The sequence below is a fragment of the Rhinichthys klamathensis genome, unplaced genomic scaffold, assembly GCF_029890125.1.
Source record: "Rhinichthys klamathensis goyatoka isolate OS25496 unplaced genomic scaffold, OSU_Roscu_1.1 h1tg000275l_1, whole genome shotgun sequence".
NCBI lineage: Eukaryota > Metazoa > Chordata > Actinopteri > Cypriniformes > Leuciscidae > Rhinichthys > Rhinichthys klamathensis.
In genome coordinates this window covers 1,051,932-1,077,524 of record NW_026606794.1, presented here as the reverse complement: position 1 = coordinate 1,077,524, position 25,593 = coordinate 1,051,932, and the positions used below count along the sequence as shown (strand labels likewise).

At 39.1% G+C, this 25,593-nt stretch overlaps 2 protein-coding genes across 12 annotated transcripts in view; one reads left to right on the top strand and one right to left on the bottom strand.

Annotated features, from left to right (window-relative positions):
• Positions 1-1,512: 1,512 nt before the first annotated feature.
• rcor2 (REST corepressor 2) lies at positions 1,513-11,708 on the top strand. Of its 3 annotated transcripts, none has more exons than XM_056268711.1 (13): positions 1,513-1,627; positions 4,979-5,101; positions 5,409-5,465; positions 5,811-5,891; positions 6,763-6,815; positions 6,908-7,069; positions 7,386-7,510; positions 7,620-7,686; positions 8,285-8,524; positions 8,839-8,916; positions 9,153-9,210; positions 10,024-10,241; positions 10,380-11,708. In XM_056268711.1, the coding sequence occupies exons 2-13, from the start codon at positions 4,981-4,983 to the stop codon at positions 10,749-10,751; spliced, it is 1,632 nt and encodes a 543-aa protein (XP_056124686.1). In that variant the 5' UTR covers positions 1,513-1,627; positions 4,979-4,980; the 3' UTR covers positions 10,752-11,708. The 3 variants fall into 3 exon arrangements, with proteins under 3 accessions (XP_056124686.1, XP_056124687.1, XP_056124685.1); XM_056268712.1 differs by lacking the exon at positions 1,513-1,627 and adding an exon at positions 2,247-2,290; XM_056268710.1 differs by lacking the exon at positions 1,513-1,627 and adding an exon at positions 2,462-2,956.
• A 2,450-nt stretch (positions 11,709-14,158) lies between these two features.
• Positions 14,159-25,593, bottom strand: part of mark2b (MAP/microtubule affinity-regulating kinase 2b) — a 51,528-nt gene continuing 40,093 nt past the window's right edge. For 3 of the 9 annotated variants that reach the window (XM_056268708.1, XM_056268701.1, XM_056268702.1), the window contains 4 exons: positions 22,464-22,727; positions 20,309-20,335; positions 17,823-17,861; positions 14,159-15,240 (listed from right to left, as the gene is read on the bottom strand). In XM_056268708.1, the coding sequence (XP_056124683.1) occupies positions 14,805-15,240; positions 17,823-17,861; positions 20,309-20,335; positions 22,464-22,727 (766 nt within the window). In that variant the 3' untranslated portion in view covers positions 14,159-14,804. Of the gene's footprint in view, positions 15,241-17,822; positions 17,862-19,788; positions 20,201-20,308; positions 20,336-22,463; positions 22,728-25,593 lie in introns of those variants that run through there. The other 6 variants (XM_056268703.1, XM_056268704.1, XM_056268706.1 and 3 more) reach the window with 6 other exon arrangements.

Below are 25,593 nucleotides of genomic sequence, written 5' to 3'. Positions count from 1 at the left end.
TTTCCTTGGAGTCTTTGTAAACTCGAGTGTAACATTTATTACCCTTTGGCAGCAGCCTGTAACTCTCAGGATTTCTTTTTGCCATGGCTTCATTCATAAGGAATTCCATAATCCATATGCCAACTCTGAATCCTTGTTTGTGCTATTTTGTAGTGAAAGTTGCTGTTTTGTGTGATCTATGTGCAAGGTGCATCAGTAAAACAATGCAAGATTGGGTCACAATGAAACATGGTGGCTCTATGTGTGATGATTTTTTTTTTTTTTGGCTCGGAATGGCCACATTGGCTCATAAATGAAATTAATTAGCTTTTAATGTTTATGGATTGTTTTTTTTATAGGAAAAGTTTATTTGGGGTTTGACTGTAGCCTGGGTAACACAGCTCAACACTGTGTTTTTAATAAATGATTATGCATAACTTTTACATAATTGGAACAAATGGAATAAAAAAGAACAAATGGTACCGAATTGTAACAAATGGAACACAATTAGATGCTCATATTAAAATTGTAGAACTTTTGTGCAAAATTTTCTAATTACAAATTATCAGGCACACGACAAAATGCTTGGTATCATATTTATATGATAAATATATTTATTATAATGGAAATTATGTTTTTAGGTGATCCCCCACCTGACCAACATTGTCCTTATTAGGGAATGAAGTATTATCAGAGCCCTATAATGAGCCTACAGTACCTCTTTTGTCCACAAGGTTGCACTAGTTGACAATACAGGGCAGCAACTTAAGTTGCTACTGTGGAGGAACTGCTACTGTGTCTCCACCTTGGAGAATTATCATGGCTTGAACTGCATCGAGTGCGTGTTTAAATACCACTGGTAATTCATTTCAATACATCGAACACTACAGTAAACTTTGAACCTCACACATCTAGGATGGTCTTGACATATCCCTTGCTGAACACCCATTGCTTGTTTATTATAAACAATCCACAGTCATAACTTATAAGGTCGATCCATGTGTTGAATGCAAAGAACGCTACATATCCTTGACCACGCCCCTCCCGCAGATGGGCCGTCACGAAGCCCCGCCCCGAACCTTTTGTTTTCGCGTAATCTGTCTCGCGACGGGGAGAGATGCCATTTTCAGGAGGGGAAACAAGGGAGGGGGTCAGAGAGTTCACCGCTGTTAAAACCACCGTTTCCGTTGCAGCACAACTCACACTGAACCTTAATACATGTTCGATAACCACGATGGAGTGATTTTAATACCTATTAAAATGTTTATAAATCAGCAGATCACGACCTAAAAGGCCATACTATAATGTGGCACGATAACAATGGGCTGTGGCTTCCATGTTATTGCAGAGAGTTCTTGTAAAAAAAAAAATAGGGCAAGAGATGCAAAACTACACCTTCGGGCCTGTGGTTGCGAGCAGAAAACAGCACTGAAAACCTCTTTCTCTGACTAGTGTGCATGTGCGCGCGCGCACGCCCGCGTGGGGGGTGGTGAGGGGAGTGCAAGAAGAGGAGGAATAGAGAGAGGGGGAGGGGAGGAAAGAGGAACTCAGAGGTGATGAGGATGGAGGAAGTCTAACAGAGAGGAAGAGGAGAGAGAGAGAGATAGAGAGACAAGAAAGGAGAGATCATCATAAAGGGACAACTAAGGTGAGTTAGAGAAAATGGAGATGGTTCTTTTGCACAGTACTGGCAGGCATGAAGAAGGGGAGGGAGGAGATGGTTGGAGAGAGAAACACATAGACAGAGAGGGAATGGCTGGGAGGGGTCTTGTGCCACAAGTGCTGGTATGTCTGTCTCTGTTCTTGTCTGCAAAAAACACAGAGAAAGAGTATCAATGTATACGGGTGTACAAGGAAGGATCTGTCCATCACTTGGGGCCTGCTGGCAGATAGTGTCAAGAGGGGTTGTTCAAGACCAGTTTGAATCCAGTCTTTAATCTTTATTCTGTCAGTATTAGAGTTGTGTCTAGATATCAAGTTTATTCTCACCTGTAATACCTTCAGGTTATGTTTAATTATTGTAGACCAGGGTCCATGGTTTACAGTGTAAATTATATTGATTTCTTTAGGACTCAGTCACCCTTTATCAACTGGATGTTGTAAAATAACTATATATGAAGCCTAATACACGATATCCATCATAAAATGCTCATTATTAAGGTAAATGGGCAAGTTCTAGGCTTTTTTCCCCTTTCCTGCATACATTAGTGAAGGGTCTAGGCAGCCTCAGCACTGCAATGCACAGCTGACGGATCCCTCCGCACACACAGCAGGAAGTAGTTCCGTCTGATTTAATGTGGGAGCACCGCAGGTAAAGCACACAGTAATGATCGGTATTGAGCTCGTTTCATGAAGAGAGTTGACAGATATGTTCTAAATATGTTTAAATATAAACACAGGCACAATTAACGTCTGAATAACGGCTTTCTACGACGCGAGGGTTTCATGAAACATTTTATTTTTAATATTGCGCGTTTCTGAACTGCGAGGGTCAGATTAACTCACGGAACGAGCCTTTACATTGTCCGAAGCACTTGTTATGAATTTGATGCCGGTTAAAGGGACTATGTAATTGACATGGAAGTTAGTTGGGGAGAGGCGAACATAGCGGAAGGTTTTCTCGGTTGTGAGGAGTTCGGTCTCCCCGGCACATACACACGGATAGGATCCGTATGCGACCGATGCAATGAACTGGAGAGAATGAGAAACGTGCGAAAATCCACTGAAGCTTTAATGTAGTTGAATAGTACCAAACGTACGTATTGCTGATGTTTTACAGCACTTATTTCTTGCTTAATAAGTTTGAATAGGAGAGAAAGAAAGAAACCAAGCCAGGTAGTGAACTGCTATTCGGACTGGCAACTAACGTTATAAGGCAAATGTTCAGCGACAGCTAGCCATCAACTGGAATAGGGACATAAGCGTGGCTCTACACAAAAGGACCCAGGCTTGAGTAAGCGACTGTGCGAAAAGTGAGGTGAGGGGAAAGATGCTTGTTTTCCTTTTCTGTACTTTTTAAGTTTGAATGATGCATTATCATTACCCGAGCAAAATCCGTGCGCGTTTACTCAGAGAAATGTTTAAATGAACAAGGAACGGATGATTGGATGGTGGTCGGAGTGATGCGACCTCTCGGAGTTTAAGGGGGCAATCGATAACTGTTTTCAGCTGAAACGCTATTAAGAGTTGATTGGATACTTTGTTATGCGAGGGACAGTTCAGTGCCACATAACTGAGTGTTTTGGGCTTATCTGAAGAGCACGTTTAAATTCACACTGAGCCGGACGGCAACTTCAATCAATAGAGACACTGGCCGTGACGTCACACACTCTATTCAACGCTTAATTTTATGACACATAACAATTTTTTTTACTTAGCAAGTGCGAACGAATATTTAATCCTATTTAGGCTTTTGATGACGCGTAAAATAATGTATTATGCCCAATTATGTAATTGATTGCGCTAGTACTTCATCTCGCAAATGCATCTTTTGTGTCCACTTGTATAGGCTAGCCTAGATTAGAGACATTTTAACTTTTTTTTTTTTGGATGTTGTTTTGGATGCTCAAAATCACAATTCAAACAGCCTCTTGAGTTATAATTTATGAAAATAGCGAGAGTTGGCTATCACAATGGCAGTAGCTTTAAGAAAATAATTCTTTGGTCATTGTTTACGATTAAAGGATATCTGTTGTTCTGGAACTGTTCATGTAGGCTACGTTACATTTTTGTAAAATGATAAATGCCAGCTCTACTGTTCACTCCTAGTTAGTTTTCTGGAAGCATTCGCGAAACAAAGACTTCTGGTCCACCGAGTCAAAGTCATATTTATTGGCGTTGAAATAAATTAAACTTATCTCAATTCGTTACAAATTTAGAAACATTTTACTAAAGTGTATATCCCGCGCTTTGTGGTTTGATACATCAGCCAGGCGAAATTAACTCTATCACCTGCCGCTCAAAACACCGCCAAGAGCATTTAAACCTCCACAACATCTTTCTCTATCTCTTGAGCAAGACTTCATTTCCATAAAGTCAGATATACTTCAGTTGTTTATACTAATTGGAGGCTAATTTGATTTTATCACCACATTTCATGACTGCGGCTGTTCACAGAAAGAAAATACGTGTGTATAATCATGTGACCGTTGGGAAAATGTTACTTGAGGAAGTCAATAAAGAAACCAAAGATTCGCCAGTGTGAGGAACCTCATGTGGTGATTCAACCGACTAGCTATCTTACCTCCTTATGCTGGTTGTCTGTTTTGTTATAATTTTGCTGTTAAGACAAAACATTTTTTACAGCAATATGTCTTATGAATAAAAACAGATCAAATTCTTTCCAAGAAGCATAACATCTTACCTCCTTATGCTGGTTGTCGGTTTTGTTTTAATATTGCTGTGAAGACACTTTTTTTTCTTTTTTTTTACAGCAATATGTCTTATGAATAAAAATAGATCAAATTCTTTCCAAGAAGCATAACTTATTATATTAGTCAATTAGAATTAGTTACCATCAAATATGCTGCTAGATTAAAGGCATAATTTATATAGGCCTACAGTATTTAAAATTATCATTCATCGTTTACTAATGCTTCTGTTGTTCTAAACCAGCCTGGCCTTCTTCTGTGGAACACAAAATATTGTATTTTGAAAAATGTCTATTTTGTCCATTCAGTTAGTTATTAGGGCTCAATGTTGTCAATGACTGTCATTGTATGGGCAAAAACTGTTAATGTTTGGAAAGACGTGAGGTGAGTAAATGAGGACAGAATTTTCAGTTTTTTTGGTGAACTATCCCTTTAAGACTTTGAAAACAAAGGCCCCAATGCTGATTGTTTTGAACTCTTTCTCTCTCTTTCTCTCTTTTCTCTCTCTCTCTCTCTCTCTCTCTCTCTCTCTCTCTCTCTCTCTCTCTCTCTCTCTCTCTCTCTCTCTCTCTCTCTCTCTCTCTCTCTCTCTCTCTCTCTCTCTCTCTCTCTCTCTCTCTCTCTCTCAGCCATGCCATCAGTGATGGAGCGATCAGGGTCTGGTGTGCTGTCCCGAAGCAGGGCCAAAACAGTCACAAACGGGAACAGCCACCACTCAGAGGAAGAGAGCAGCGATGAGGAACACACACATGGTGTGTCTGACACATTCACACACAAACCCAGCAACACCAAGCCACCATCTGCACCTTTATTCCCTTACATGTTAGAATAGTTTCAATCCTAAATTGTTTATGTGTAAAATGTTTCAATGTATCAGTGTCTGTATGTGTATTCGGTCAAGCATCCCTATTCTCTTTTCCTCCTCTCCCTCCACCCACTTTTCTCCCTCTGCCGTCTGTGAGGATGCACTGCCTGTTTTTAACTCTGCCTGCCTGAATGTGCCTGTGTTTTTTCTTCTTCTCCCTGACCGTCCTTTTTGCTCTTGCTCTTTTAAAACAGACAGTATGATCCGCGTTGGTGGGGACTACCAGGCACAGATCCCAGAGTTTAAACCAGGTAAAGAGGAAGATGGGAGTTAATCTCAGAAGAGATGAATATATCTCTGAACTCCATGCATTTTTCAGTCTGCATGAGCATGATAAGATAAAGGGCTGTGTGTAGGTGTTTCTGTGTGCACTCAAGTTATGGGGAGTAGGAGAGAACACAGCTATAGTCTTTGAGTGTGTATATATTATATATATATATATATATATATATATATATATAAACTAAACAAAAAAAACAGCAGAGAGGCATAGAGAAGTGAAAAAACAAGGTTGTGTGAGGAGGAAACGATTGCTGAGGTATTTGAGAGAGGCTGCTGTGCCGTGTGACAGACATGTTTGTTCTTTGTGTTGACAGACTGTGCATCCCGCTATAGTGAGAATGAACAGAGGAGCATGCTGGTCTGGTCACCAAACAGCCAAGTGTCCGATGCCATGTGTAAGGAACAATTATTCACATATAAAAAGGTCTAAAAACAGCTGAGAGTTTGACTCATTGATGGAGTGCTTTAGAAAAGGAAAGAAACTACTCTTATTCTAGAAAAGAAGCCAGTATACTGTGCCGTTGTATATTGATGCAATGTGTATTTTTTCACAAGATTGCATTGATGTTTTAAGTTTTCTCGATATTCTAGATGCAAAAAGTCCTGCAGATTGAAATGCCTTGTTCTTGAAACTACCTTTAAATTGTGAATCACAATAATCCATTTAAAATGTTGAAATGAATCATGATTCATTAAGATAATGTGCGATATTTAAATGCTTTTCTTTATTTGCATATATGTATAACTAAAAGTAGTTAAATTATGTTGTGTTGTGATATTTGGGTTTGGTCAAAGTAACTGTCTACACACTCTGTTTTCATTCTGCTCTTCATTGTTTTTTTTTTAAACATGTTTCTTTTGAGGTCTAGTGTCGTTTGTATTTCTTTTTTTCTTGCCTAAGAAATATTAAATATTTAAAGAATCCTATAAATGTATTTAAAAAAAAAACACTGAATCAAATTGTTAATTGGATCGTATCTTTTATCAAATCCAATTGATTTGTTTTGAACTTTGAATCAAATTGAAACCCATTATTTTGAATTGATTCACCGTCAATCCAAAGATTCACTGCCCTTCTATTTATGTTTATTTAAATTCTTTGTTTTCTATTATGCTATTGTGATGCCTTTCAATGTATTTATATTGTAGGTACCATCATTGTGTGTATTGATAGGTCGTTAGCAATTCCCATTCCTTGGTACACAGTCACCAAATCTGCCATTTTGGATTGTAAAGAAACTTTATTTTCCATTCTCTCACTCGCAGTGGATGAATATATTCTGATGGCCAAAGAGAAGCACGGATACAACATGGAACAGGTACCATTCCACTTAAATGTTAGGCATGATGGGGAATTCCTCTAGATGGACGCATAGATGACTGTTACAGTGCTTCTGTCTTATATCAACAGGCTCTTGGCATGCTTCTGTGGCACAAGCATGATGTGGAGAAGTCACTGGCTGACCTGGCTAACTTCACTCCCTTTCCTGATGAGTGGACAGTGGAAGACAAAGTTCTGTTTGAACAGGCTTTCAGCTTTCATGGCAAGAGCTTCCATCGCATCCAACAGATGGTGAGCGGGAGGGATGGAGGCAAGATGGGTTATATAAGAGTCATCTGCTGCTCTCACATCTGCCTGCAACTACAGAAGAGCAGGCATCTTGAGATACGGCCCAATGTAGAATCACTCATCCATGTAAAGAGTCATAGAGAGGTCTCACTTTAACACTTTGAGCTGTTGTCTTGTATTGAGACCAACCTGTTGTAATGTCATCCGTTGAAATGTTTTAAGAAAGTTCCAAAAACATCTGACATTGAGTTCACATGCTCAATGTTACAAATTTGATTCAGGACATTTCAGAGTATTAATCAGTTTGTTTGTTTTTCAGCTTCCAGACAAGCTGATCTCAAGCCTGGTTAAGTACTACTATTCCTGGAAGAAAACTAGAACCCGAACAAGTGTAATGGACCGCCAAGCACGCAAGCTCCTCAGCAAGAGAGAAAAGGATGAGAGGTAAAAGGAGAGCAAAAGAGAGAAAGATGGAGAGAAATGACAATGAATCATAACGCTTGGGGCTCTCAGACATGCACGGTTACAAAGTGTGTATTTTTGTTCCTGCCAGTAATGATGAGGTAGAGGAAGGAGAACCAGGCAGTGACAGTGATTTTGATATCAACGCCAAGAAAGAGGTGAGCCTATGGTGTAACAGATAACTAGACTCAATGGCATCTAACGGAACTTAAAACTTTTCTTCCCTATTAGCTTCTCGAACAAGAAAAAATGCGGGACTTGATTTTGTCTATTGATAATTGATTGAATGGTTGTGGTTAGCTATTGCTGTGATGTCATGTGAGTGACAGGTTGTAAAAACATCATCAGAAGAGAAGAGATGATGAAAGTGATTCTAATTAAAGATTGCAAGGGCACACTAATTATTTTTTAAATAATAAATTATTTATGATAAATACTGCAAAATTTCATAAAAAATAAGAATTGTCAACTTTGATTTCATCATGATAACTTTAAACTAACACATTTAGCTAATTCTTTCATAATTAAACATACAGCTTTTAATTCTATATTAATTTAGTGACTAAATGGAATATTTGTACTTATAAAAATCAGTGGTCAGGGACTAGTGAAAGCAAAAAGTTGTTTCAAAATTATTGCAAAAAAATGACCAGTGATACACAGGACCTAAAGATACACATTTTCCTTCAGACATTCATAAGAATTTGACCTTAAAATCTTAATTTAAAAGAAGACTGCATGTGTGCTGCTTTTCAGGCTGCAAAGCTGAACTCTGGAAATGGAGGAGGGAGTGATAAAGTTTCAAGCAAGTCTGTTCCGACTCGGAAAGAGAACCAGGGTGCGCAGTACCGACACCACCCTCTTCGTGCTCGCCGTAGGCCTCCTAAAGGCATGTACCTGGAACAGGAGGACATCGTCACCCTCTCTGCGTCCACTGATTCAGGAACTGTTTCTATCAGACAGCTGGACACACAACTAGTGTCACTTAAGAGACAGGTAATGTGCATGGAAACACACTTTCAGTATCGAATCACAATGTTTTGGTAGTGTTTGTAAGATTTTTAAAGAAATTAATACTTTTAACCAGCCAGGATGTGTTAAATTGATCAAAAGTGACATTTCTATTTCAAATAAATGCTGGTCTTTTGAAATTTCTATTCATCAAAGAATCCTGAAAAAATGTGTTATGGTTACTAAAAAAAATATTAAGCAGCAAAACCTGTTTTTAACATTGATGATAATAAGAAATGTTCAATGAAGAAATGTGATCACCTCTCAGAACATTTTTGGCTCTCTTGTTTTGTTTTTAGGTCCAAAGTATCAAGCAAACCAACAGCGTTCTCAAGCACAACTTGGGTGATGAAATTGAAGGCATGAGACCTTCAGAGGTAAGTTTTCATCTCCATTGCTCTGATACACAAACCACACACATTTGTCATTCACACTACATTGAAAAATTGGAACTGCAGTATATTGTGGTATACATGTAAAAGTTAAAAAGCAAGGCACAATATTAAATGCCATTTAATGTATTTTGAGAGTGTGAATGTAGATACTGATCAAAATGCCATAGTTCTGCTACATTATACCCCTAATTTTTCTGCATGCTCTGCATTTCCTTCAGCCCTCTCAAAAAATCAACACTCGCTGGACGACGGAGGAGCAGCTCCTGGCTGTTCAAGGTGAGCTGGAATATCTCTAATTCCTGATATCCATAAATTAAAGATCAGATCTCAAAATGAATATCCATATTTCATATCGTACATTATAATGATGTGATGCCTGAATTCACCACTGATTTTAGTTTGAAGTGTTATTTATTTAGACAAAATCGAGTAGAATTTTTATATATTTTTATTGGTTATCAGCCAGAGCTTTAAATTAATGCATCCATAGTTAAAAATAAAATAAAAGAATGCTTCTGTAATTCCTGGTTTGAGAGCAGAGAAGATCCTCCCAAAAGATCACTTGTTTACTTGCATATATATATATATTGAAAACATCAAAAAGTAGCTAAATCCAGCTAAGCTAAGACTTAACTTGCTAAAATGTATGTTACAACTAATACCTGTCCTAAAAGTGTGGTAAACATTACTAGTGTTCATAATACCCAAACTGATGGTCTCATGCCAAATTAGGTAGTTCCTATTCACCTCGGAGAAACACTTTGTAATCTTTCATGACACTTTACAGTAATTAAGTCGACATGAAATTAAAATGCTCTTTTCTTGTTTTTGTTATGTAATATTGAAGTATTTATTGTCAATTATTTATCTGTGGGCACAATTTCTGGTTTGTGCCAACTTTAAGAAGTGTCATTGCGCGAGTGCATCCAAAGCTATTACTTTCAAAGTATTAAATGACATTTTAAATCAAGATGTCAGAGGATTTGCAAGTAGGAGATACTACAGATTGAATGCATAATATTGTTTCATTTTAAGCATTGCTGTGAACAGATTTATCATGTAGCTATTTTCCATCCACATGCTCTCCAGCTATTAGGCGATACGGTAAAGACTTTGCAGCCATAGCGGACGTGATTGGCAACAAGACGTCAGCGCAGGTCAGCTCGTTCTTCGTCAGCTACCGGAGACGCTTCAATCTTGAGGAGGTGCTACGTGAATGGCAGGCAGAACAGGAAGTGGTGCAAGGGAGCAGCGGGAGGACTGTGAACACGGAGCTAAATGGGTCGGCAGGAGCGGAAGATGATGAGGTAAGAGAGATTTTGAGTTGTGTAATAGGTGGAATAGGACTTGTTTCAGCAGGCAGGGCTTTTATCTTCGAGATAAAGAACAGTTAACAACAACCGAGGAATTCATTTTCTCTTTTCTATCTTTCTTTGTTATTATAGGTGAAGATGGACGGCATCTCTCCGCCTCACTCTGACAGTCTGTTGCCCTCTTCAGATGCTAGTGTTGGTGGGAACCCCAACTCTGCCCAGCCATCCCCACCCCTCACTCAACCTCCACCCTTACTGCGGCCGGCACCCCCCTCAGCGCCCCCTAGCCTGCTGCGCCAGCCTCCCCCGCTACAGACGCGACCTCTACAAAACCGGACGCCCCACAATCACCCTCCCCCTCCCCCTCCGCTCATCAGACCTGCGGTGGCATCCTCGCTCCACCAGGGGGCACTGAGGAACTCTCTAAGTTCCTCCTCTGCCTCTGCTGGACAGCTGCCGCCCTCACTGGTGGGGCTGAAGGTGGAATCCCCCCAGTCACACTGATGCCATGGAACATTTGCCTTTTTATAATGGTTTTTAGGAGACCTAATTTGGTCTCAAATCAGTGTAAAAGGGCAATGTAGTAATGCCTCTCAAGAGAAATATGAAAAGAAAAAAAAACCCAGAGGTGAACTGGAAGCAAAGCTGGACATGCACCAAAACACGTTTAGCAATTCAGGAAGGATGAAACACACAGTGTGATCTGCTTCTTCACTTCAGGACCGAGAAGAATCCTCCATATAAATGCATATAAACCCCCAGTCTTGCCAAAAAACAAACCCCACGAACCCATCTGTCCTCAGGTCCTACAGCTATACCTCGTGAACAGTTTCAAGCACAACTGCTTCCACTGTAACTACAGCTATTGAAACACCATCTGTCATAAAAAGCTCAGCGGAAGCTGGAAGTTTAACCAAAATTGTGGGGTAAAACCTTATACACTGGAATTAAAAACTGCCACGACAACAGACTCAGTTGTTCCTTCCACCATCTCTATGGCAACAGCTGCACATCACCTAGTGTGCATGACTACAGGCACTGCCGAGTGTTGTGAAGTACACCTGGTGTCAGGAAACTCACTCTGCCATTGAAGAGCCATGCTGATAGAATCGTCCTGGGTGAAGCGTTTTTGTCGTTTGTATAATTAGGTCCTTGAGATAATGTTAGGTAGTGAATTTATGTAGTAATAGTAAATATTGACTAAGCACTAAGTGATGCAAAATACTTGATTTTTTTTTGTTGCAACTCTGAAATACACTGATTTCATCTCGCTCTTAAAGGCACAAACACAGAAGCATCAAAACACTAAAGATGATTCCCGAGGAAGCTCGTACGAGAGTACTCGTCTCTTCCAAAATGTTGTATGTATGTGAGAACTGTTTACATATGAACTGGATTTGCTTGTGACTATTTTTGTTTTAGATTTTTTTTTTTTTTCAGAATAAAGTGAAAATGACCAGACGAGTTTGTTGTTACTCTATGTAAACTACAGCTATTTTATACAAGACCCTAAAATACACATGCACTAATAGGTGATGATACACATTATCCTTAATCGGGTTCCAAACAGGTGCGAATGTGACACATTTTTAGTAATTTTTCACAGAAATATGAGGCAACATGATGCTTTCCGCAGGCGATCAGAACAGGTTTCCAAATGGGTCTGGGGGCCACAAGGAGGTCCCACTAGATTCGTTTTTCAGCTGTCTAAAGTTAACATGTAGACTTAAGATAAGGAATAAGCAATACTTTTTTAACACATGAACAAAATTAATATGATTTCATTTTGTTTTCTAAAGATATAAATCATAAGATGGATCGTGATTATTTTGTCGTTGACAGCCATAGTTCAACAGTCAGAAAAAAAACTAAACAAATCTGCATTGTTCTGTGAATAACCGTATTTGACCCATGATGTGTGAATGGAATCGTACTGGATAACGTCACACACGCGTGTCTAGAGAGTGTTTTCGGTGTGGTTTCAGTAACTTACAGAGTCTGAGATGGCAGGTTTTAGAACCAGTCACTGCCTTCCTTCGGAGCTGTTCCCGCCAGTTTTTATTTGTGGTCTGCGCGCGACTCAATGCTCCGCTCTCCATTCAGGTAGGAGGCTACGTAAACGCAGTTGTCCGTTAATCAAGATTTTACAGACTTTCTAGTGTTATACAAATCTGTATTCATAAAACTTTTTTTTTACCTGACTCTTTGCTGTTTTTTAGTGTCCATTTTTGACAAATTGCGTGGGAAACAACATTTGACTACTAAAACCATTGTAGGCAAAAAAATTGTACAGCCTTTCCAAAACACATCTATGTGTGGAAACTTTGCATGCACATTCATGCACTATAAAATAGTCAAAACATTTTAAAAAGTAAGTAGTTTTACCAGTGTTTAAAGAAGTTTAAATGTGGGTCAAACTTACGTCGTACCTTCTTTCGTGGGTTAGGTTTAAAATATCAATAATATTTTAGTTTCTTATGGCTTTAGTACAGTGATTATAAAAAGCCAACAATAAAATCTTAATGTTTCTTATACAGTAATTTTTCCTTCTATATGAAAAAATACAGCTGCCTTTAGTTTTAGTCTAGAACTTAATATTCTAGAACTTCTAGAAGTGGTCTCTCAAAAGGGGATCATCATACATGGGGATCTCCAACATTTTTGGAAACCCCTGGTTTAGGACAAAAACCCCTCAGATTTAAAGTAGATTTATCATGGGATTTATCACAGACAGCTTGATTTTAATAGTTTTATTACTATCATTGATCATAATCATCTTTGCACAAAAAAAAAACATTTGGTGTATTTCTATGTGAACCCTCCTATCCCGACAGCAAAGAGTCTGAACACAAATAATAAAATTACAGCAACGAAAAACTTGTGAATAAAAATATCAACCCTGAAAAATAAACAATACTTAATATAATTGGATCCCCAGCACCTTGAACAAATGATCAGTTGTGAGAACAGCAAAGTACATGACAAAAAAGAAAAAAGAAAATCATTATTTTCTATGAAGATTTAAAACACACATGTGCACAGATCTGATCCCAACCCCCCCCCTCCTCTTTACACAACAAGAGGTGACGGTGCACCCCATGTCAACTAGAGGATGCATGCAAGCATGTACAGCTCAGCAGAAATGGATGGAAACACACTGTGTTCTAGCTTGTTGCCAGTGTACTCTTTTGCTCTTTTTTTTACGCAGACACATCTGCAGGTTGGTTCCTGTCTGCTCTAATTACTGATCTGCTTGTGCGATAATGACATCTGAACTGATTTCAATAGTGAAAATGATAATGCCAACAAAATATTGGAATTAACAGAACACCAATATTTGACTCTCCATGGCAGGTACTTGTGGTCTCAAGGCTACGTATTAATAGTCTCTGCATTGAATATGAAACGATGCAAGCCTTTTGGTTATTCAGATATGACACTCCATCATCATCGTCATTCTCTCTCTCACACACACACATACACATTCAATCACAACACGCTTTCATAAAGAGAGTACCATCAAATGAGTAACGCCAAAAAGCCACCTACAGACGAGACGGAGGTGGAAAGTTCTTGGCTTGAACCATGAAAGGTCGTGGATGCAGAGGAGAGCAGTTTGGCATCAGTTCCTTAGTCACGAAAATGGCATGGGAATGATTAGTTGCGTGGATTTTGTCCTTTAATGTCTTTTCCAGTGACTTTTTTTTAAGCATGAGGAGAGTATTTGCTGCCCCATAATCCTTAGTGACAAAGTGGGGCAAGAGTGTGAAAGGTTCAGTGGGAGTCATGTGGTGCTTTTTTCAGACATTCTTTATACAAAGGCATAGAACGATCAAGAACACGAGACCACAAATAAAAGAAAAATAATTAGTTTTTCCTAGGAATAATATTAAAACATAATCATTGGTAAATACAACAATGAAACACATTTAATTTCTTTAAGAAAATAAAAAGGCAACAGAAATTCACCCATTCCAGTGCAGCAAATCTAAACCCAGCCGATTAAGAAATAAAATCACCGTAACCAGAATTTAGTCCTCTCAGTATTGATCAAGTGTGCTGGCCCTTACTGAACAACGGTGAGGCGTAACCCTGTTGATAGATTAAGAGGAAGAAATAAACACAGATAGAGTGTGTGTTTCTCTCTGAAGGGGGCACACACATAATTGTCCACCTCCACCCTGTGATTCTGAAGTCAATGGCCACCCCTCTTTCAAGTTTGCCGTTTTATGCTCTGTCTGTTTCAATAGGCAATAGGTGCGTTTGTGTGCGAGAGACTGAAATGAATTGCAGAAACAAACCGTGTCGAGACCCGTCGGCTCTCTGAATTGAACATTTTCAGAACAAGAACCTGCAGAGTTTTTACCCTTCTAAACCTGAATCCCCATTCTGTGCAGGATTGAAGGGCCAGTGTGCAATTTTTCCCCCCGTTTGTATGAATCTGATCTTAAATCTCTCTCTGTACCTACCCATACGAGCAGATTGTGTTTGAGCAGTATATTCTCCATTCATCCCTGTTCAGAGACTTTAAAATGCTACTTTCGCATCTCTCTCCTCTCACAGTTTCAGCTCGTTGGCGATTTTGGAGGCGATGTTTTTGAAGGCAATGGACGTCCCGGATATCCTCTTGAAGCGTACGCCGTTGAGCGAGAGGCGGGGCAGCTTGCACACCTCCATCTCCCACTGCACAAAGTCGTCACGGGCGGGATTGCCGGCCATGCACAGCAGCATGTAGCACTCGCGTAGCTCGTACTCGCAGCTGTTGGCGTCGAGAACCTTCCGAATCTCCTTCATCATCTCGCCGGGCTCCATGGAAGACGTGGTCTTCATGCTCCAGGTGAAGCGCAGCGAGCGAGGCTTCGTCTGGTCTTTAAGCGAGGACACGGGCGCTGTCGGAGGAGTCCCGTCGCCCGGGGAGGAGGAGGAGTCTTTGTTGTCGTCTTCTGGCCCTACACTGGTCTTCTCCGACTTCTCTGCGCTGCTGAGCATCGTTCTGGGGAGACAGGGATGGACAGAGAAGGATGGAGGTGGGGGAGGTTGAGAGAATAATATCAGTAGGGGGTGAATGAGGACAGAAAGAAAGGAAAAAGAACAAAGAGGATGTAGGAAGGTGTGTGGGAGAAAAGTGAGAAATTGTTGAGAGAGAAAAAAGGAGGGTTGAGGGAATTTGAGGGTTGAAGAGTCAGAGGGAGGGAGAGAGAGGATGAGGCAGTGGACATGGTTGGAGAGAGACATACGGCAATAATCAACTGGAAACGTTGCAGAGGAAAGGAGAGCGCATGCGTGTGTTCATGTGCAAATTGATGTGGCGCAAACACATGGAACAGAGAAAGGCTTCTGCTTCAAATGAACACCTTTCACTCTGAGGCATTCTCGTGTCTGCTGCACCTCACACGCCGAAAGTAGAAATTGGAAGTTTTATTGACTCTGGACTGAATATGACAGCTGAGCCCGTTAGTGTGACTTTAAGAAGCTTTGAATCTCAGCCTTAAGAAGACTAAATATGATTCAGCTCGTTCAAATCACTAAATGACACTCGGTGACAAAAGGAGAATCAGGTAACTGGGTAATTAAACACTATGTGTGTCACAATCAAGAATGCTTAATGCTGCATTTAAGTCCTGCTGGGAAGCTACTGACAAATGCGGAAAATGATGTTGTTGGTAAAAATGACGCATTGGGCAATTTCATGTTTCATGAAGCTTTTCACTATGCACATAAGGTGTGTAATTGATGCTTTATCTACACTACAGTTCAAAAATGTATTAAAGAAATGAATACTTTTATTCAGCAAGGATAAACAAAATTCATCAAAACTGGAGTAATAGCTTCTGAAAATTCAGCTTAGCAATCACAGGAATAAGAGTTCAAAAATCAAGTTTTGAATGTTGTTTATGTCTATGTGGTGTTTTTAATATGCTTTAAGACAAACCATGTGCAAATTCATAAGTCAGCACCATTGCTGAGTATTTTCTCTTTAAAACTGCAGTGAACTAAAGACAGTCTTAAAAACACGGTTTGAAACCGGCTGTTTCTTACGTCACAAACATGTTGTGACCAATCACATCAACATGCGGGGGGGGCTTCAGCATATCATTACTAAGCAGGGGAGTCTCAAGAGGAGCAAGGTTATCCTGGTATATTTTTCTGTTGATATGAAAAATCAGGTACTTTTAGCAATATAGCGGGTGAATTATGTTCATGATGTCTATTACGATGTTATGATGAACTATATGCCCTTTTCCAATGATGTTCTAAGTTGTTCATAGTGTTTCTAAGGAGACTGATTTTTAGAAGGCAGACTGAGATGTGAACAGGAATATGGTTTGTGTAACATTAGCAACACCTTATTAGCTATTTGATAATATAGTCAAGCAAAAAAAACGTTATGTGTCCGACATTATAAGGGCGATACCATTATGCAGCGTTTACTACAGTAAAGTTGAGCGAGTGCATCAGGTTTTCTGAGCTGGTGTGAGTGAGTGGAGGCAAGGACTAATTTGCATATTCATGAGTCTGAGTATACTAAATGAAGGAAGGGTGTAGAGTTACATTCAAGCTATTTTAAGGCATGAATAAAAAAAATTCACATGAAAAAAAGTTTAAATATGTCATTTTGGTGATTAAAGATGAGTTTTAAGGGATCAAGTTATTGACTACAGGGGGACTTTAAAATATATTCAAAATAGAAAACAGTTATTTTAAATTGTAATAATATTTCACAATATTACTGTTGTCACATAAATAAATGCAGCCATGGTGAGAATAAGTGGCTTTTTTTTTTTTCACCACACCTAACCTTTGAACAGTAGTGTACTTTACTTCCGCTGAAAAAGTTTGGTCTTTTAAACCTCTTGCCTAATAAACTAGCAGTGATATTTTCTGACAAGCTTTATCACTTCATCAGCAGTAACCAAAATGCCTACAAACTAAATTGTAAAACTTAATTATGACCAATATTTAGATTTTTGTTGAATATTTTGACACTTTGATTCTATGAAGATTCTTGAATTGAAACACCCCTAACCGAAACAGTCAGAAAAAAACTGGTTATTAAGATATTGTGAAGGCATCTATGCATGGTAAAATTATAAATAAAATCATATGACTTAAAGGCAGCATTACATTGGTCTGATTTGCAATATTTAAAATGAATACAATACTAATACTACTTTTGGTTCCTGATCATGATGATGCTAAAAAATATCTGAGACCAAAGTCCAAAGTGAGGTGCATCGCAAATGTGTTCACAGCATTAAAGATTTGATTATTATAAGCTGTGCATAGTCAGAAAAACATAAGCAGAAACCTTTCAACTGTGCATGTGTTTGCCAAATAGAAGACAGGCAGAAATCTGAAATTCATTCTTTGTGAACACAAATTATGAATCGACTAAAAATCAAAACATACACTCGCACATACCCATCCACACACTGCAATTAATCCACCAATTAAATCCCACTAGGTAACTACCAATATTTGTTAAAAACCATTTAAAAGCCCCTTTGCTGCCCAATTACACCTCTAAGGATCTACTGATTAGATCTGATGAAGAAATCCTTGTTTTGTTCTCACCTGCTTCCCTCCTCTCGACCCTCTCCCTCATAGGGGCTCCTCGAAAAAAATTGCAAGGTGTTTAGTCTTAGTCTGAGTTCTAGTTTAACTCAATCAGTACAGTGAGCAGGAAGGGGAAGGATGGTCTAGTGCCACATTAGTTTATGAAAACATTTACCCCTCCAGAACCACCACATTCCACCAATTCACTTGTTCATTCCCATTTTAACACTACTTTCAGTTCTATTTATGCAGTGTAGAGCCTCTTGCCTAGACCTTGAGTGATATTGCTTTAATATATTATTTATAACGCTTATCGATTTTACGATTATGGTGCGACAACAATAGTGCTCACTCACAGTTACTGTGCTGATCTACTGTATGCAACAATGGAGTCATGTATGTGCAATGCCAATGAACAGATGAATCAGACAGACTGCTTCAGTAACATGAAGTGGGGTGGAATGATGCAGGTCTTTCCAAGATGTTCTAAAGGATTCTAGTCCCATCACCATGGTAACTACTCACATCCAACAGTCACCTGCCCCTATAGTCTGTCTGGCCGAGCACACAAGCATCCCGAACATGCCACCAGACACACAGACAGACAAACAGGCCCTTAGCAAACTGGCATCACTGTCAGAGCCTTTCTGCTAAGAGTCATATGAAAACACCACACAGAGGACAGAAACACACACAAACTCAGTCACGTGGACAGACAGGGAGGATAAAACACAGTTGGAGAAACAGCTCAGGACTTTGAAGGCTCTTCATGATATAAACGGTAAAAAACAAGCAAAGCAGCATTTGACTGTTTAAAGCTCTGAAAGAAACATGAAAAATTAAACTGGATGAATCCTGCAAAGAATAATTGGTTGTGTCACCAACAGGCATAACTTACAAAATACAGGCTTCAGGTTTGACCACCAGAGGGCGCAAAGACATATTTCCTTCAATAAGCTGCTCGCTTGCGCCCTCTGTTGGGCTCTAAAACGATATAAGCACCACACATAACTTCAGTTACGTAAATAATCATGTCAGAGGAAGAAAATGTCTTTCATTTGTTAATTCAGACTCCATGTATCTGTGCCAGTGGCCCAAGTGGTTAGTGACAGACAGATGGTGACATCCATTCACCAGGTGCCTGTGTGCGAGTGAGTCATCAGTCAAACAGATTTAGACAGTGCCGCATAAACAGAGAGAGAGAGAGAGAGAGAGATGTGCGATGGGGAAGTTTGGCTTTAGGTGTTTGAGCAGGACAAAGCCTGGCAGCTGGTCGGTCTCAGCTTCTGTAGCTGTTGTCATTGTTAATGAGCAAGTGAAAAAAGAGAGAAACCCTCCTGAAGTTGTTCTGCACAAGATAACATCAGTCTCGGTCATCCTTCAACCTTTTTTCTTTAAAATTTCCTTTAAAAATACATGACATTAACACTTGTAATTACAATGGCAGAATGTCTTACTAGAATTGACTTTTATATGATCAAAATGAATTATAATTGCTAATAGTATTTTGTTTCCCTTTTTTGCTCAGATGTTCAAGCAACGTCTTCCTCTTCTTGGCACATAGAGGAAGTCATGGGGTAACAACCTATGCCAAAACAATTACGACATACTCTACAGTTCAAAAGTTTGAGGTCGGTAAGATTTTTTAAATGTTTTTTGAAAGAAGTCTCTTATTTTCATCAAGGATGCATTTATTTGATCGAAAATACAGTAAACAGCAATATCGGGAAATACTACAACGTAAAATAACTGTTTAATATATTTTAAAATGTAATTTATTCCTGTGATGGTAAAGCTGGATTTTCAGCATCATCATTACTCCAGTCTTCAGTGTCACGTGATCCTTCAGAAATCATCATATCTTATTATCATCAATGTTGAAAACAGTTGTTTAATATTTTTATGGAAACCAAGATACTTTTTTTCCTCAGGATTCTTCGATGAATAAAAATTTCTTAAAAATAAAATAGAAATCTTTTGTAACTTTTAATTAATTTTATGCATTCTTGCTGAATAAAAGTATTTCTTTCTAAAGAAATACAGACCCCAAACTTTTGAATGGTAGCGCATGCAAATGACCATGCTTGCTACTTTTTCCATGACATCATATCCTATTAGCCATCTTAATTATGACCTCAGGTCTTGTTATCAAAGCCCTGTGTTATTTGAGCAGCCAGAGAAACTAGTCACACAAAGAATCTGGGGCACACAGGTGAGATCACCAGGTAAACTGACAGGGAGGGGGAAATGAAAGGATGGAGATGGGGAGGAAAGGCGCTGAGTGTTACTGTGGTTGAAGGCGGTGGTGTTTTTAGGGCTGAAGTTGGTCGTTAGTGCTGGTCATGACATTGCACAAAAAATAAACAACCAGGAAAAAGGGCCAATCACAGAACACACTGAGGGATGTAGACAAGGAACAAGGAAAGAGAAATAAAAAGGTCAAAACAAGCCTTAAACAGGGGGGGGGGGGGGGGGGGGCGGAGGTCATGGTCATCATTGCCTACCTTCTGGGGAATCTGAATGACAGATTTCTACAAAACAAAAGTAAAAGAAAAAAAAGGAAAGATATGTATATATGTAAATTGAAGAGCAAAAAAAAAAGGTAAATGAAAACGTCAAAGTTGTCAGGTTGCTTTGGTCACAGCAACAATCAGTCTGTGGTTATTTGATGGGTTATCGGTTTAAACTGTACAGAATGAGCAAATAACATTAGTAATCGGGGTCAAATGCATGCAATTAAACTATTAAGTCAATTATTAACACTCATAAAAGGGTTGGAATGCTTACACAAACTAAGTAGAGTTATGTAAACTGCCTAATCTAAAAGTATTTTTAAAGCCAGCATGAAATAAACTATGCCCAATTAATCAATGCAAATTATTCCAAAGGAAAAAAGTTTATCAGAACTTTATCACTAGCTCTGCCTCTGACATGACTAACCTTCATGTCACACCTAAGCCACACAAGTGGTGAAAATAATCTTAACCAAGAGCCAGTAGTTATTGTTTCAGCCAAACTCATTGTACGTAATGCTGCCTTGCTGATAAAAAAAATCTTGCAAATTGTTAAAGCAGTAATTGAATGGTATATATATATATACTACCGTTTCAAAAGATTGGGGTCTGTAAGATCATTACCGTTTAAAATAACTGTTTTTTATTATATTTTAAAATGTAAATTATTCCTGTGATGGCAAAGCTGAATTTTTAGCAAGTCATTACTCCAGTCTTCAGTATCACATGATCCTTCAGAGAAACACTCAAGAAGCACTTATTATTATTACTATCAATGTTGAAAACTGTTGTGCTGCTTAATATTTTTGTGGAAACTATGATACTGAACATGAACAGAATGTTTAAAAGAACAGCATTTATTCTTTAGTAACATTACACATGTCCATACTGTCACTTCTTAATCAATTTAATTAGTAGTCCTTCTTGCTGAATAAAAGTATTCATTTCTTTAAAAAAAAAAAAAAAAATCTTAAATGACCCCAAACTTTTGAACGGTATTGTAATAAAGATCGTAGCAATTATATCAATTATGCCCACTTTTAACAATCCAAATGGATATTCTGTTTAATTGAGCAAAATGTCATATTACAGAAGTAAAATGGTTTGCGAATGCAATTTCATGTTGACCTTAAGAAAGGATGTTTACATTAATTTATTAAAGCGCACAAATCTTGTTCATGCTTGAACATGTACACAAAAGGACACAAAAACAAACAGACAGATGCACATGGACAAAATTGAAAACGTCATCTTTCATTTCACCCTTTTGAAATCTGAGACTGAATACAAATGAAAGACTACTGACCATGAAGGTGTGTTCTTTCGTTTCCTCAGTGTTTCTGAGGGATTTCGAGTCTAGCAGTTTAAACATGACTGCCTAGATCCAACAGAACAGTTTGGTGATATGCTATTAAAGAAATGTAGCAACGTAACCCATAATGTAAGCCTTAAGTTTCTTTTGTAAACTGCTATTGCGGCACTAGTGAGTGGATGCCAAGGTGTCCCCTCCACAAGTATTTATAGAGCAGGGGAATGCAATACCTCAGCTGTTACCAAGGATACTGTCACCACGGAGGTGCAGAAAAGGTAGATATGTGTTGGGAGTGTGTGCTGGAACTCGGAGACGGAGATGATGAAACTGATGAGAAATCTGCATGTATATAAATGAGCTGAGATTCGTGTTGGGATTATGGGGACTGACAGCACTTTGATTGCCTTATGAAGGCCTGACCTTGTGGGTGAAATTATGACAATACCCAACACCCTGTTGAACAATGTGCCGGTGCTTTGCAAGGACAAATCTATTGCAAAGCTGTTTGATCAAAGATGGACAACCAAGCAGCCGATTTCTACATGCTAACTGAATATAAAGACAGACTCTTTTGAAAAAACCCTCAGCAGGAGGTGTGAGAATGTGCTGATGTGTCAGTGTGGTCGTCTTTCACTTTGTCTCCAAGTCTCTTTCTGTTCTTTTTCATCACCACCTAATCCAAATTTAACTGCTGAAAATACCCGGGATTCATCACACTCATCCTCACACCACCACGCACAGGCTTCTTCCCGTGCCATTAACACTTCTCGAAATCAATGACTTTCATTCCTATGTCAATTTAATAATTTATTAACACTCTTTTGTCTGTCTCACCTGCGCACAAACTTGGAGGTGAACTTGCTGAAGATCCCGGAAGCACCGGGTCGTCGTTGTTGGCTGTTTCCATGGGAGAGGGAAGGGGAAGCGGGGGCTCCGTGGTACGGCGAACCCTGTTGGTCCCGTGCGCCCCTCTGCTGGCCGAGGTGGAAGGTGTTGCGGGTGGGCACCCCTCTGGGGAAGTTGGTACGGTCCGTCCCAGCTGCGCTGCTGATATTGTGGGCTGATGGGGAAGCGCCAGGTGCTCTCTGTGGGGGATCACTGTGACAAAGCAATTTTCCCCAAACAAAAGAACATAAATAAAGATGAGGACATAGCAGGATTAGTATCCCCCCCCCCCCCCCCCCCACCCACCCCCCCAATTTTTGTATTTTTTTTTAAATGTATATTTATTTATTTAAATTTTAAATAAATTTGATTATAATATATACGTTATTTAAATGCATTTAAATGTTTTTTTATTTAAATAAAATAAAATAGGGCATGGAAGGTTGATTTTCACTGTCTGCAGAAAGAATAGCCACTGATAATGGGTGTTTCAAACCTACATATTCAAAGGAGATTCAAAATGTAAATACTTGATTTATGCATTTATGAAATCTCCATAAAATCATGTTGAACTTTAAAAAATATATATAAATTTGAATTATGGTAGAACAATAGATTATGTATCAGGAGCTCTGTTCTGGCTCTTGCAGTGCTCTAGAAACTTATATTATGTAATCTCAAAATAATTAAATATGTCGACTGCAGAGAGAGAACACACACATCATATCTCTAACCCAATGCATAGACCTTTAATCGGCTTAATCTAACACACACACAACACAGAAACACACAGATCAGGGATATTGTGAAACTCGCTCACTGCAATTTGTGTGTGTGAGTGTGAGAGTAAGAGTGTGTGTTCATCCAAGCGAGTGCAGTGAAACAGAACACCTCCCCCATCGCTGTCCTTTCTGCACACTGTCTGTGAAAATCTCACCCAACCATGTCAGGTCCATGCCAACATCTGTTTAAGTGCCAACCAGTGTAGTAGAACCTAGTCGGAACCAGTCGCCAACTGGAACAAGCACAGCCAGAGAGGTCACATGACTCTGGGTAACTGAACCTGCCAAAGCTAGATTATAATACACTGTCCATCCACTTCAGCCAGGAAGTGAAGTGTGCTGGACCCTTCTCAGAAGCATAGCTGTGTTTGGAATAATGAACTACGATCTGCTCTGTATACGGACACCAGATTATCATCCAGAACATCCAGACATTTTTGTTGCTACTGATTTCACAAGGTTACACACACTGGTCCACTTCTAGAAAATGAAAACTTTTTAAGATTTCAACTTAATAAGTCAACATGAAATGCCCATTTACTTTCACATTTCTGGTCTTACTGTGCATGCTACTCCAAAGAAATATATTAGTGTATACACTTTCTGCAATCCAATCACTTCTTGATGGATTAAAATTAAATTAAATGGCAGAATTTTTAGGATCTAAACAATTCCTGATCAGTGCAAACCAGTGTTATTTTAGTATCATTGATATAGTCTACATGAAAATGAGAAATGTTGAATTGGCAACTAGCCGACAAGTTTTTATTTAATTTCACAATATGTAAACTTTTTTTTAATTAATTAATTTGAGTTTTAGTTAACGATAATATCCCTTTTCCTCATGGATAATGGTAACGGATAAAATGAAGTCCTGATCAACAATATCATCATTGAATATTCAGTTTCACACCAAAATGTGTCACATTATGGAAGTAAAATGGATTTCGACCATCATTTCATGTTGAGTTTGACTCTAAAACATTAATTGGTTGATGGGGATCAGTATTTACAATGCCACTGACTCAAACAAGCATTTTTCTTTTTTTTATTTGGCCACGCGATTGTTTGATATCCCCCCCCCCAACCCCCCCCTCCTCCAAACCAGTTCAGGGGATATCCCGCCCTGCAGCCGATTCTAAAGATTTCATTTGTCATGTCAATCACTGCACTGACTGCCAACACCAAACACTGATCCCTAAACGTACCCGTCACTGTAACCTTAACCAATGAAATTAGCTGCAGGGCGGGATTTCCGCTTAACTGGTTTGGGGGGGGGGTTCACGCTTTGGCCACAGCCTTAGACATCCACCATAACTTACCTTCTGCAGATCCACCTACAGCCCAACACACTGCCTAAATAAGACCTTCTCAAACCCTCTTTACACAAAAGTTCACAGAAGTCATCAGTAACACTTCAGGTTGGAGTGAACGGGAACCTGAATCACTGTGCACATCACTAGGATAGTGTCTAACTATCACAATACCATGGAGCAAAAAATACTCAGGGGCAAATTTGGGGAAAACGTTATCTACAAACTCTGGATGCGCAAACTAATACACACAAACATGACACCTAAGCAAGGGACTAAGATTTTCCCATAGTAACACAGTAGTATGTTAGATATGGCACACAGCTGGATGTTTAAAGTAAAAATAACATACGAGCACTCACTCTAGCAAATAGGAGCAGGAGCTTAAGAAACAAACCCACGCCACTGCAAAAACACATCTGCAGTTATGACGCATGTCAGAACATACATGAGACATGCATCTAGTATTATTTTCACATATTCCATTTATATTTTTCTCTTTAGTGCAGAGATTTTCACAGTGGCGAACCACATGGTTCTAAGGTGTCAAAGTGAAAGCCCTTACACGTGACTCGCGTCAATGTTGGTTACCCTCGTGCTAATTGTTGTAATGAAAAGTTCAGTTTGCCTCTGCACTGACCCTTCAACAGAGTTTGGTGTGAAAATCCAAACAAGATGTAAGAGGGATTGATCCGGGGGCAACCAAAAGTTTTCTGAGATTGTTTTTTCTTACATTTATGCATTTGACATTCAAGATACAAATTTGATCCGTTCATGCATTCACTGGGACAGAAACCAATGACCTTGCCATCGCTAGTGATCAGTTCTAAGTTCAAATACAATATTTTCAGTTTACTTGAAGCAGCCTTGCAAAAATGTCTTTCCTGTAAGCTATTTGAAGTATCCGTGGAGGTCAACGCTTGTGTCCAGACTGAGTCACGTGAAAGAACCTTGAGAGACAGATTGAGCCACACTATGTGCTGT